The 14,641-nt window shown below is 38.6% G+C and overlaps 1 protein-coding gene across 15 annotated transcripts in view; it reads left to right on the top strand.

Annotated features, from left to right (window-relative positions):
* The window catches only part of DNAH8 (dynein axonemal heavy chain 8), a 327,201-nt gene that overhangs the window by 232,283 nt on the left and 80,277 nt on the right, over positions 1-14,641 (top strand). For 13 of the 15 annotated variants that reach the window (XM_079934721.1, XM_079934718.1, XM_079934724.1 and 10 more), the window contains 2 exons: positions 2,545-2,663; positions 4,240-4,442. In XM_079934721.1, coding sequence (XP_079790847.1) covers positions 2,545-2,663; positions 4,240-4,442 — 322 coding nt within the window. Of the gene's footprint in view, positions 1-2,544; positions 2,664-4,239; positions 4,471-14,641 lie in introns of those variants that run through there. The other 2 variants (XR_013830241.1, XM_079934716.1) reach the window with 2 other exon arrangements.

The following is a 14,641-nucleotide window of genomic DNA, read 5'->3' as shown; positions in this document are numbered from 1 at the left end:
CCCGATTTACCTGTTTTTCTTATCTGAAAATGTAAATTGGTTATTGTGGATTAGTTGTTGACTCAACTCTCGCCAGAAAACAATTATGCAACTCAGAATAAAGACAGTTGTTTATTACTGAGGTCTGTTGGTTACGACTGTGTGTCACCAATGGAGGGCCTGCAGTTTCCCAGTGTCAAATGCTGATAATCATCTTTTTTACGGTTGCTGGTGATGGACAAAGTGAGTGATTGGTAGCCTTATCCCTAGGCTGAGGATGGCAGAAGCCTCGCACTGTCACCATGTGATTCCCTCCCCTCCACAAACATCCTATCCCCCACCCAAGAGTACACTAGGTGTGTCTGTTTAGGGGTACTTCTGGAACATTATGTATTCTTTACCCATGCACCATGGTTGGGTCAGAGTCAACTGGATAAAGTCCCTGGACTATATCTGTGGTGGACAGTAAGCTTTGTTTTGTACTACAGCTACAGCTGAGTCTTCCAAGTCCAAACAAATACTTTGAAAAAAAAAAAAAGTGGTCTGGGTCCGGTCCGAGACTGGGTAAAGGCGGCCTTCAAGTACCACTGGAAAAAATCACACCTCTGCTGACGGGTTATATTAATATAAGGATATACAGTATCATTTGCCTCGGTCAGTTAGATTTTAAGTACCCTTGGTGTAGAATCTGGTGGCTACTACCGCTTACTATGGGTAGGTACTTTGCAACAATAATAACTGTGCAAACGAAGTATTATTGACACGATTTATAGATGAGATAACTGAGATTCAAAGAGGTTAAGCACTTGCCCAAGGCCACATAGCCCATACATGGTAAAGCTGTAATTTGACCCCATGGTCATGACACCATGAGTTATTTCTGTCCAGCTTCTTTTACACCATTGGATGGGCCAGAAGGGAAGAGGAAGAGTTGTTCTCCACAAACTTGCAGAAGTTAGCCATCAGGGCGACCTGCCATCAGATGGGCAAGAGTTTGGCCTGTCTGTGGGAGGAGGGGAGGAAACAGGAGATCAATCTCCCAGCTGAGTGGGTGTCAGAAACTGAAACAAAAATAGCCTCAAAGAGCAGCTGCCCTGCCTCGGCATCCCAGGCCAAACTGTGTAACACCTGGAGGTGGTTTTGCTAGCAGCGAGGGCCAGGAATGGGAAATGCAGGAGCAAGGCGCTGGGAGTTATCCTATCACAGATGCAGCTCGCCCTGAAAGCTTTATATGGTAGAGTCAAAATTAGCAGATGGAAGGCCAGTAGGTTGAGAATACGCACCTGTTTCTTCTTGGAACTCCTCTTTAGCAGCCAGTGTGGAGGAGACCTGCAGGGGGCACTCTGAGTAGCAGAGCACAGGTACCAGTGCAGTAGGGTGGGGCTGCAGCAGCACCCAGGCCCTCCAAGCCCTGTGCCAGGCAGATTCTTTTGGCAGCAGCCAACTAGGGAGAGCCGCTGCAATCTTCAGAGAAAGATGGCAGCTGTGAAACATTTCAGAAAGTCTCCATCTTTTAGCATCCCAGGGACAAAGTTGGAGCAACTGATTCACAGAGCAATTGTTTTGTTATTAACTTGCACCCTGTCTGTATCCTAGATGATGAATTGCTTGTGTGGTGTGGACTTTGGGCGGTTATTTAACCTCTCTGTGCCTCAGTAAAAAGTGGGGATAATAGAAGTAAAAGTACAGTCCTTGGGTCTGGCGCATAGTATCTGCTATATAAATATTTGCTATTAGTGCTTGCCATGGCTTTTAAAACACGCTTCAGACACTGTCTAAATAATCCAGCCTGATTGTTGCTGAGGAGCAGCGTCAGGCTCACCGATCTATAGTTTCTGTAATTAGTTTGGACAGCACTCGGACTTCAGGGAGCATCCTTTAATACCTCTGAAAACCTGTGGTTCTCTCCATGCTTCTGAAAGAACAGGTGTTTGAGACCAGCTCTTGGAGAGACTTCATCCATTCTTAGGTTTAAGGTCTCAAGGTGGGGGGATGACTAGGAAAATAAAAGTTTTGATTTTGTCATCTATCACTAGTTTAAGTAGAGGTCCACATGTAGAGGTTTGGGTATCAAAGTGGTCTATGTCAGTGGTTCTCATCCAAGGGCAACCTGGTGCCACACCCCAGAGTGCACTGACAATTCTGGAGACCTTTTTTATTGCCACAAATCAGGGGCAGAGGTGCTCCTGGTGACTAGTGGATAGAGCCAGGGATGCTGCTAAACAACGTAAAATGCACAGGACAGCCTCTCTCAACACTAAATTAATCTGGCCCTAAATGCCCATAGTGCGGAGGCTGAGAAACCCTGGTCTATGTTTTTTCCTGCCCAGTCGTTTAGCGTAATTGATACATAGTCCTAATTTTAGCGAATAACGTAGAAGAGCAATGGAAAAACTGAAAGGGAATCATAATATCCAATCTATCTGAGTCACTGGTTCTGAAGAAAAATGTAAACAGTGTGGTTATGTTTAAAAAATTAGCTGCCTATAAAGAATGGCTTTCTCAGGTTATTCAATTTTAATTGCATATATTCCCGGGGCTCACTAATCAGCTTATTTATTTTAGATATCTCGTAATGAGAAGGGATGGAAAATCTGGTTTGATAAAGATGCTCCAGAGGAGGAAATCATCCCTGATGGATATAATGACTCACTAGATACCTGCCACAAGCTTTTACTTATCAGGTGAGAATAGGTATTATCAGACCTAGAGCATCACTTTATAGTGTCAAATTACAGATCCCACCTCAGTGAGCTTACTTCACTATGTGCCAGTAGTTACTGTAATAGATGTATGTGCTTCCCAACTGAAGTCTGGGATGGCAAATAAAATGGTGAAAGGTATAGTTTGATAACGTGTTAATGATAGTGCTTTTAGCAAAACACGTATGAAAAATATGTTTGTACTATTCACTTTGGTCATCATTTACCATTGAGTGAATCATTTATTGTTGAATTTACTTCTGTAAAAGAATAGATCTCACAGAGTTACAAGGCAATTAGTTTTTAAGCTAAAACCAAGAATATTGTGCTATTGAAACATATAAATGCTGTTTTGGCTGTTAAAATGGAAGCAAAAGTTTGAAAGTGATGTTGAGGAAGAATATTCTTCCTTTTCTTTCTCACTTTTCATGTTTTCCCAACATGCAGTAGCTCAAAGAAGGATTCTATATTGGAAGATGTGTGTGTGTGTGTGTGTGTGTGTGTGGCGGGGTGTGTGTGTGTGGTGGGCAACACAGAAGGGTAGAGTTGGGGGAGACGAAACCACCAAAAGAATAACAAAAAGATGTCGGATTATGTTGGAGTTGTTTTTGTCTTTCCTAATGTTATACCCCTGAGTTTTCTTAGAAAAGTTGTTTCCTGGTTGTTGTCACTCTTTGAGAGTGATCAGAGCTGTCAGCAGTGATGACCTCAGGACCTGTAGACTGCAAAATGGCTATTTGTTTTTGTTTTATTAGAATAGATGTGTCTTATATCCATCATTTTAAAATTGAATCTTTGTCAAATGAATAATGCAATCTACTAACAAAGAAGAATCCATAGAGTTTGTCTGTGATCTAAAAATATCAAATGACATTTATTTAATGTGTCATTGTGTGCAGAACCTGCTACAGTGTAGTCTACACAGATGGTATTAAATAAATGCTTGCTGATCAAGCTACTTCTAACACCATTGACATATTATCTCCCTCTGAAGGCTGTAGAACCTCGAGTATGCAGCAGGCCAGCCCCCATCATGTACTGGACCTGGCAGAGGACGCCTCCCCTTGCATCCCTGCTGAGTCCCTGGCATCAAGAGCAGGGCGTGATGTATAGTATTCACTCCATAAATATTTATCAAAGAATGAATGTGCTCCTGTGTATTAGTTTGAATGAGGAATTGCTTCCCTGAAGCTGATAGCTTAGTTACTAGGGATAATCACTGATGTGTTTTAAAACGAAAATAACTAAAGCTTCAGAGTAGTTGCAGCTTCCTCTGAAAATGAGACGTTTGGATCAGTTGACTTCTAAGTTCCCTTCTAGATTGGCAACAGAACTGGCCCTGACCTACTCCTTGCCAATGCCTCGCATCAAAACTACATGAACAAACTTGCATTCATCCAAGGATAGAAAACATTGCCATCCATCTTACACATATCTGCATAAAGGAGGATTAGCTCACTATCCTCTTGCTAACTAACTATGTGTTCTTTATGTGCTTAGCATTAGATAGAATTTTTAAAACCTGAATTTATTTCCTCTAACATGTGTGCATTTCTAGGTCTTGGTGCCCAGACCGTACTGTTTTTCAAGCAAGAAAGTATATTGCAGATTCTTTGGAGGAAAAGTACACAGAACCAGTTATCTTAAATCTGGAGAAAACTTGGGAAGAAAGTGATACACGAACACCTCTGATATGTTTTCTGTCCATGGGATCTGATCCCACAATTCAAGTTGACGCATTGGCCAAGAAACTGAAGCTGGGTATGATCAGCAACCTATGAAATTTAGCAAAACCTCCATATTGTTGCCTCACATTTTGCCTTTCATAGTTTTATAGCTTATTCTTATAAATATATTGATAAAATTCATAAATATTAGAAAACTATTAAACTCCTTCTTTCCTCCCCTTTCAGATCTCCTGGAGTGTGTGATATAGATATCTTTGTGCAGAGAGGAACACACTCATTTACCATATAGTGGTTTTTTTTAAAACATCTTTATTGGAGTATAATTGCTTTACAATGGTGTGTTAGTTTCTGCTGTGAATCAGCTATACATGTACATACATCCCCATAATCTCCTTCCTCTTGCGTCTCCCTCCCACCCTCCCTATCCCACGCCTCTAGGTGGACACAAAGCACCAAGCTGATCTCCCTGTGCTATGTGGCTGCTTACCACTAGCTATCTAGTTTACATTTGGTAGTGCATATATGTCCATGCCACTCTTTCACTTTGTCCCAGCTTACCCTTCCCCCTCCCCATGTCTTCAAGTCCATTCTCTACGTCTGCATGGTATATCTCTCCATCTGTTTGTATCATCTTTAATTTCTTTCAACAGTGTCTTGTAGTTTTCTGCATACAGGTCTTTTGTCTCCTTAGGTAGATTTATACCTAGGTATTTTATTCTTTTTGTTGCAATGGTAAATGGGAGTGTATCATTCATTTCTCTTTCAGATTTTTCATCATTAGTGTATAGGAATACAAGAGATTTCTGTGCATTAATTTTGTATCGTGCTACTTTACCAAACTCATTGATAAGCTCTAGTAGTTTTCTGGTAGCATCTTTAGGATTCTCTATGTATCTGCAAACAGTGACAGCTTTACTTCTTCTTTTCTGATTTGGATTCCTTTTATTTCTTTTTTTTCTCTGATTGCTGTGGCTAGGACTTCCAAAACTATGTTGAATAATAGTGGTGAGAGTGGGCAACTTTGTCTTGTTCCTGATCTTAGAGGATAAGCTTTCACTTTTTCACCATTGAGAACAATGTTGGCTGTGGGTTTGTCATATATGGCCTTTATTATGCTGAGGCAGGTTCCCTGTATGCCCACTTTCTGGATGGTTTTTATCATAAATGGGTGGTGAATTTTGTTGAAAGCTTTTTCTGCATCTGTTGAGATGATCATATGGTTTTTCCCCTTCAATTTGTTAATGTGGTGTATCACATTGATTGATTTGCATATATTGAAGAATCCTTGCATTCCTGGGATAAATCCCACTTGGTCATGGTGTGTGATCCTTTTAATGTGCTGTTGGATTCTATTTGCTAGTATTGTGTTGAGGAGTTTTGCACTTATGTTCATCCGCGATATTGGCCTGTAGTTTTCCTTTTTGTGACATCTTTGTCTGGTTTTGGTATCAGGGTGATGGTGGCCTCGTAGAGTGAGTTTGGGAGTGTTCCTCCCTTTGCTATATTTTGGAAGAATTTGAGAAGGATAGGTGTTAGCTCTTTTCTCAATGTTTGATAGAATTGCATGGTTTATTCTTAATGTGCTGAAAATCTGAATGTTGTTGGAATTGCCATTTGGGATCATCCAGGTTCAGCTCATTAAGTATACCTTGTAGGGTTAATTCATTTATGTCTTTATAAAGATTATCAAAGTGATTGATTATGAATCCCTAAATCTACTCTATGAAATAAAACTTGAACTTATTATCTAGTTAATGTAAACATGATACAAAATTAATTTAGTCATCTTTAAATAGTTCCCACATGTCCCTCTTCACTAAGAAGTTCCTGTAAACTGTTAGCTTATGGTAGCATGGTCTGTGTTCACCCCTCTTTTCTCATCTGACTTTGCTCTGTTCACTGGCACCACACTGTTCTATGTTCTATATGGATCCATATTTGAATGGCCTCCTTCTTCTGTCTAAACACTGACACCCAATGCAGAGAGCTCCCATGTTCTGTTGGCAAGTACTCATGGTTAAGTCTCATTAACCACCTTTAAAGTAGGGTGTTTTGCTCTGACATTCACTGCAGCATGCCAGTCATCTGCATTAGTCTAAGAATGGTGCTTCTCTCGTAGCCTTGGAGTTAGCAAATCTCTTTGAGATCGACTCCTCCATGGATCTTTGTCCAGTTGCTTCTATGCCCCACTTCTCTCTGCATATAGATTCCTTTTTTTCTGTCTTGCCACAACCAAACTCCATGTGACAGAACTCATGGCTTCTGTTGGCTCATGAGCTTCACTACCTACATGTTCAGTATGTTCAGCACTCCCAGTGTTACCGAACCCAAACTTGGGTCCACTCACCTGCCATGCAGCAAAGCCAACTTACTGACCCGGGTTGTGGTGAAGGAAAGTACAGTGTTTATTGCAGGTTCCAAATAAGGAGAATAGGCAGTTCATGCTCAAAAGGCTTTCAGGGAAGGGTTTTTAAAAGTGACATTTGGAGTGAGAGCTGCAGGATGCATGACTTTCTTCTGATTGGTTGATAGTGAGGTAACAGGGTGGTGTTTCGGAAATCTTAATCGTCAACCTCTGGTTCCAGCCGGTCTGGGGTCTCCATGCTTGTGGTCTTCATGTAGTCACCATCCTCCATCTGGATGGGGGTCTTAGTTTCTTCCTAATAACTCAAAGGTATGCATCAGATTGTTATGCATATTCCTTGAGGAGGACCTAGGACTTTGTTTTATCACTGACTGTTGTTTAATCTGTCGTCACTTTTCTTCTTAACTGCTTTTCCTTTGTTTCTGTATCCCTCACTTCCCCTGTGTTTTGGAACTCAGGGAAGGCCTACGAGACTAAAGCATTTTTCAAAAAACAGGGAACACAGAGGGGCTTTTGTACCTGGGATGGCCCCATGGCGTCCTGCTTGGTTTCACCAGGGAAATTCCCGTTACTCTTGGTCCCAGGCCCAAATATCCAAGGAAGAAGTTCATTGGTTTTGCTTTGGTCATGTCTCCTTTCTGGGCCAATCAGTGAACTGCTGCTTTGTAAATGGGGTCCATAGCAAGAACCACATATATGGAGCTAGCATGGAGGGCATTTCTTAAAATGGGATACTGTTCCTAGAAGAAGGGCAGTTCCCACTAGAGTTACCCTTTCCAGTTTACCTCAAAATAATGCTGTTGTCTAGGACAAGGGTTTAAGAACAGAATTAAGAAATTAACTTGAGGTCTCCTTTGGGAGAAATTATAACTATAACTTTAAATAAATACATAAGGCCAGAATAGTGCTGTTACCTCATATTATTATATGTTATCATACTGCTTTGCTTGGCAATTTGGTGATTCCATTTCTTGGTACTACTTTAGTTTTTCCAGAAATTGTTCAAGCTTCTATTGGTTGCCTTGTTAGGAAACACAGTAGATTTAATTTTGACACTGAAGGAGCCAGTGAATTTTATAAAGAACTCTTCGCTCATTTTCAAGGAATGTTAGGAAGCATCATGCTGTTCATTGCTTTGGGTTACAAAATCCCCCAAATAGCTGTGAAAATGAAAGCATTATGTAGACATATTAATATTATATTAATATTATTATTATATATATTATTATTATATTATATATATTATATAATATATTATATAATATATATATTATATTATATAATATATATTATATATTATATAATATATTATATATAATATATATTTATATTATATATAATATATATATTATTTTTATATATATTATATATTATTATATTATATATATTATATTATTATTATATTAATATTAATATTAATCTCATCTCAACTAGAGATATTTTATTTGGATAACTGGATAATAGATAATCATAGAATTCTCAAGGTGAATAGGATTCTGGAAATCCTGAAATCCAAGTACCTTATTTTACAGCTGGGGAAAGTAAGGTCTGGAGATAAGGCCAGAGAGCTAGTTGGTGACATATATGATTCAGGACTTAATCTCTGGGCTTCGAAATCCCACTTCAGTGGTCTTTCTCTTTTATTCCATCTCACTGCCTTTAGTGGATGAATTAAACAGTTGCCTGACAGCACTTTGAGGGATGGGACCAAATCAAATAGGTTTTTGTAGAAAAGAGAAGAAGGAAACTTCTCACTGTGGAACCTGTCAGGCTCTGTGGTGAGCGATTCAGAGAAGATAAAGTCTGCACAAAAACACTGGGTGCCTGGGAAAGAGGGAGAAAACAGATGGATTTAGCATTAGAAAATCCTACCAGGAGCTTGGGTGAAGGAGAAAGGGGTCCCAAGGAAGGATGGATTTGAAAATAGAATCGAAACGTGAATGAAAAAGGACAAACAAATATAAAATATAAGCCCACAAATATATAAAAGGAATGAGAAAATGGGTATAACAAAGTATACAGATGAAAATAGTTAAATAATAAGATAATGGTATATAATTACAGTAATAAAGTTTTAAAATCTCATTAAAATGGACATTTGTAGAAAAATATAAATATACAAAATTTTCTCAGAAAAGGTTGAAAAACCTGAATAGATGAATAATCAAGATGAAAAAAATTAGAAGTTTTAAAATTATTACCTCAGCAAAGACACTGGGCTTGGATGATTTTTTTGCTAAGTCCTTTAAAACTTTGACTGCTATATTCCATTCCATAACACATAAAAAGAGGATATATTGGGGCTTCTGTGGTGGCGCAGTGGTTGACAGTCCGCCTGCCAATGCAGGGGACGTGGGTTCGTGCCCTGGTCTGAGAAGATCCCACATGCTGCGGAGTGGCTGGGCCCATGAGCCATGGCCACTGAGCCTGCGCGTCTGGAGCCTGTGCTCTGCAACGGGAGAGGCCACCAACAGTGACAGGCCCACGTACCGCAAAAAAAAAAAAAAAAAAAAGAGGATACATTTTCCTCTTTATTTTAAGGGAATAGCATTATCCTGGTATCAAAAACAGACCAAGATAGTCACTGTATAAAAGAAAGAAAACCACAGATTGATCCTACTTATCAATATAAATGTAAGGACCTTAACCAAAATGCAAGCAGGAAGAATTCTGCAAAACATTAAAATAACATGCAGAAATTAATAATGTGCCTTGACCAAGTAGGATGCATAGACAAATCTGAGAAAGATACAGTATTAAGAAATCTCATCACAGGAGTAAGTGAATGACTTTTCCTTAAGTTATCATATTATTACCTCGATAAATGCTAAAAAGGCATTTTATAAAAATTCAACATTCGTATTTGGTTTTTAAAAAATGGGGATAGGGACTTCCCTGGTGGTGCAGTGGTTAAGAATCTGCCTGCCTATGCAGGGGACACGGGTTTGAGCCCTGCTCCGGGAAGATCCCACATGCAGCAGAGCAACTAAGCCTGTGCGCCACAACTACTGAGCCTGCACTCTAGAGCCCACAAGCCACAACTACTGAAGCCCACACGCCTAGAGCCCGTGCTCCACAACAAGAGAAGCCACTGCAGTGAGAAGCCCGCACACCACAAGGAAGAGTAGCCCCTGCTCGCCACAACTAGAGAAAGCCTGTGTGCAGCAACGAGGACCCAACGGAGCCAAAACTAACTAAATAAATAAATAAATGGGAATAGAAGAATATTGTAATAATATGACAATGAATATGAACTTCAAACAACTTCATGCTTTTTGGTGAACAACTAGAGACATGCCCATTAAAGTCAGGAACAAGATAAAGATGTCTGTTATCACCACTTTCATTTAGTATTGCTGTGGAGGATATAGCTAATGTATTGTAAGAATCATAAATAAAAGATATAACTACTGGAAAAGAGGGACAAAAATCATCATTATTCTCAGATAGCATAATTGTCTAACTAAGGAACACAAATGAATCAACTGGAAAACTATTAGACTTAACAGGATAGTTCAGTAAGGTGGCTGGTCACAAAATAAATATATTTAAAAAATCAATGGAGCATTCTTGTAAAATAAAATGTAAAAATCCCATTCACTCTCTCAATAAAAATAAAACTGAGAAATGATCTTTAAAATACCTATTAGAAGAAAACTATAAAACTTTCTTAGAGACATGAAAGTAGACTAGAATAAATGGAGAGTTAAACCACATTCCCAGTATAAAGATTCAATATTGTAAAGATGTCAGTAGTCTCTAAATTAATCTATAAATGGAATGCAAGTCTAACTGAAATTCCAATAGCATTTTCCCCCTAATTGGATAGTAGAGGGATCTTCGATCATCCAGAGCAATAAATGGACAAAAATAGCCAAGAAAGCTTGAAAAGGAAAAAGAATAATGTGGAACAAGCCCAATCAGATTTTAAAAAATTTATCAAATGACAATAACTTAATCAGTGTAGAACTGGCTCAGAGAAGATAAACAGATCAATAGAGCAAAATGAAAGGCCCCAAATTAGACTCTAGTATATACAATAGCTTGTGATAAGACTGTGATAAGATTCACATTTTAAATCAGTGGAAGGAAAATGGATTAGTGAATAAACACTGTTGGCATAGCAGGTTAACTTCAAAAGAAAGAAAGGATTTTACCTCACATAAAACTAAAGTACATTCTAGGTTGATTAAGGTTTTAAATGGTTTAAACTATAAAAGAATAAAAAAGAATATATTGATACTATTGGGGTGGCTAAGATTTTCTTAATCATAATACCAGAATCCAAAACCAGAGGAAAAGATGTTTGACTGGATGAAGTTTTAAAACTTCTGTATGTCATAAATAAAATTAAAACACAAATTGCTGTCGAATCCAAGCTTGTGTGCCCAATGCACAGTGAGGCCAAACAAACTGAAATGGAGTTTGGAGCAGAGAAAGGTTTATTGCAAGGACCAAACAAGGAGTATGGGGAGGCCTATGCTCAAAAGACCCAAACTTCCTGATAGTTTCTGAAGAAGAGTTTTTAAAGGCAAAATTTGGGGTGAGGGCTGCAAGGTGTGGGATTTTCTTTTGATTGCTTAGTGGTGAGGTAACAGGGTGGTGTTCCAAGAATCATGTACTTAGCCTGAAGTTACCATCCTCCACTTAGGTGGGGGCATTAGTTTCTGTAAGAAGAACTCAAAGATATATTGTTATGCATATCACTTTAGGAGGAACTAGGACACTTTATCACTGCAGTATTGTTTGTTTCCTTTTTTTTTAACATCTTTCTTGGAGTATAATTGCTTTACAATGTTGTGTTAGTTTCTGCTGTATAACAAAGTGAATCAGCTATATGCACATGTATATCCCCATATCCCCTGACTTTTGTGTCTCCCTCCCACCCTCCTTATCCCACCTCTCTAGGTGGTCGCAAAGCACCAAGCTGATCTCCCTGCACTATGCAGCTGCTTCCCAGTAGCTGTCAATTTTACATTTGGTAGTGTATATATGTCAGTGTTACTCTCTCACTTGGTTCCAGCTTACCCTTCCACCACCCTGGGTCCTCAAGTCCATTCTCAACATCTGCATCTTTATTCCTGTCCTGACCCTAAGTTCATCAGAACCTTTTTTTTTTTTTTTTTTAACATTCCATATATATGTGTTAGCATACGGTATTTGTTTATCTCTTTCTGATTACTTCACTCTGTATGACAGACTCTAGCTTCATCCACCTCACTGCAAATAACTCAATTTTGTTTCTTTTTATGGCTGAGTAATATTCCATTGTATATATGTGCCACATCTTCTTTACCCATTCATCTGTTGATGGACACTTAGGTTGCTTCCATGTCCTGGCTATTGTAAATAGAGTTGCAATGAACATAGTTGTACATGTCTCTTTTTGAATTTTGGTTTTCTCAAGGTATATGCCCAGTAGTGGAATTGCTGGGTCGTATGGTAGCTCTATTTTTAGTTTTTTAAGGAACCTCCATACTGTTCTCCATAGTGGCTGTATCAATTTACATTCCCACCAACAGTTCAAGAGGGTTCCCTTTTCTCCACACCCTCTCCAGCATTTATTGTTTGTAGATTTTTTGAAGATGGCCATTCTGACTGGTTTGAGGTGGTAGCTCATTGTAGTTTTGACTTGCATTTCTCTAATGATTAATGATGTTGAGTATCCTTTGATGTGTTTGTTGGCAATCTGTATATCCTCTTTGGAGAAATGTCTATTTAGGTCTTCTGCCCATTTTTGGATTGGGTTGTTTGTTTTTCTGATATTGAGCTGCATGGGTCGCTTGTATATTTTGCAGATTAATCCTTTCTCAGTTACTTTGCTTGCAAATATTTTCTCCCATTCTGAGGATTGTCTTTCCTTCTGTTTATGGTTTCCTTTGCTGTGCAAAAACTTGTAAGTTTCATTAGGACCCATTTGTTTATTTTTGTCTCTATTTCCATTTCTCTAGGAGGTGGGTCAAAAAGGATCTTGCTGTGATTCATGTCATACAATGTTCTGCCTATGTTTTCCTCTAAGAGTTTGATAGTATCTGGCCTTACATTAGGTCTTTAATCAATTTTGAGTTTATTTTTGTGTATGTGTTAGGGAGGGTTCTAATTTAATTCTTTTACATGTAGCTGTCCTGTGTTCCCAGCATCACTTTTTGTAGAGGGTGCCTTTTCTCCATTGTATACTCTTGCCTCCTTTATCAAAGATAAGGTGACCATATGTGCATGGGTTTATCTCTGGGCTTTCTATCCTGTTCCTTTGATCTATATTTCTGTTCTTGTGCCAGTGCCATTCTGTCTTGGTTACTGTAGCTTTGTAGTATACTCTGAAGTCAGGGAACCTGATTGCTCCAGCTCCGTTTTTCTTTCTCAAGATTGCTTTGGCTATTCGGGTCTTTTGTGTTTCCATACAAATTGTGAAATTTTTGGTTCCAGTTCTATGAAAAATGCCATTGGTTGTTTGATAGGGAGTGCATTGAATCTGTAGATTGCTTTGGGTAGTATAGACATTTTCACAATGTTGATTCTTCCAATCCAGGAACATGGTATATCTCTCCATCTGTTTGTATCATCTTTCATTTCTTTCATCAGTGTCATAGTTTCCTGCATACAGGTCTTTTGTCTCCTTAGGTAGGTTTATTCCTAGGTATTTTATTCCTTTTGTTGCAATGGTAAATGGGAGTGTTTCCATAATTTCTGTTTCAGATTTTTCATTATTAGTGTATAGGAATGCAAGAGATTTCTGTGCATTAGTTTTGTATCTGCTACTCTACCCGATTCATTGATTAGCTCTAGTAGTTTTCTGGCAGCATCTTTAGGATTCTTTATGTATAGTATCATGTCATCTGCAAACAGTGACAGTTTTACTTCTTTTCCGATTTGGATTCCTTTTATTTCTTTTTCTTCTCTGAGTGCTGTGACTAAAACTTCCAAAAGTATGTTGAGTAATAATGGTGAGAGTGGGACACCTTGCCTTGTTCCTGATCTCAGTGGAAATGGTTTCAGTTTTTCACCATTGAGAACGATGTTGGCTGTAGGCCATGGTTTTCACCATTGAGAACGATGTTGGATGTTGGCTGTAATAATGACCTTTATTATGTTGAGGTAAGTTCCCTCTATGCCTATATTCTAGAGGGTTTTTAACATAAATGGGTTTTGAATTTTGTTGAAAGCCTTTTCTGCATCTATTGAGATGATCATATGGTTTTTATCCTTCAGTTTGTTAATATGGTGTAACATGTTGATTGATCTGCGTATATTGAAGAATCCCTGCCTTCCTGGAATATACCACACATGATCATGGTGTATGATCCTTTTAACGTGCTGTTGGATTCTGTTTGCTAGTATTGTATTGAGGATTTTTGCATCTATGTTCATCAATGTTATTGGCCTGTAGTTTTCTTTTTTTGTGACATCTTTGTCTGGTTTTGGCACCAGGGTGATGGTGGCCTAGTAGAATGAGTTTGGGAGTGTTCCTCCCTCTGCTATATATTGGAAGAGTTTGAGAAGGATAGGTGTTAGCTCTTCTCTAAAGGTTTGATAGAATTTTCCTGTGAAACCATCTGATACTGGGCTTTTGCTTGTTGGAAGATTTTTAATCACAGTTTCAATTTCAGTGCTTGTGATTGGTCTGTTCACATTTTCTATTTCTTCTTGGTTCAGTCTCAGAAGGTTGTGCTTTTCTAAGACTTTGTCCATTTCTTCCAGGTTGTCCATTTTGTTGGCATATCGTTGCTTGTAGTAATCTTTCATGATCCTTTGTATTTCTGCAGTGTCAGTTGTTACTTCTCCTTTTTCATTTCTAATTCTATTGATTTGAGTCTTCTCCCTTTTTTTCTTGGTGAGTCTGGCTAATGGTTTATCAATTTTGTTTATCTTCTCAAGGAACGAGCTTTTAGTTTTATTGATCTTTGCTA

Source organism: Stenella coeruleoalba (genome assembly GCF_951394435.1).
Source record: "Stenella coeruleoalba genome assembly, chromosome: 10".
NCBI lineage: Eukaryota > Metazoa > Chordata > Mammalia > Artiodactyla > Delphinidae > Stenella > Stenella coeruleoalba.
This window is presented reverse-complemented; position numbering and strand designations above follow the sequence as displayed.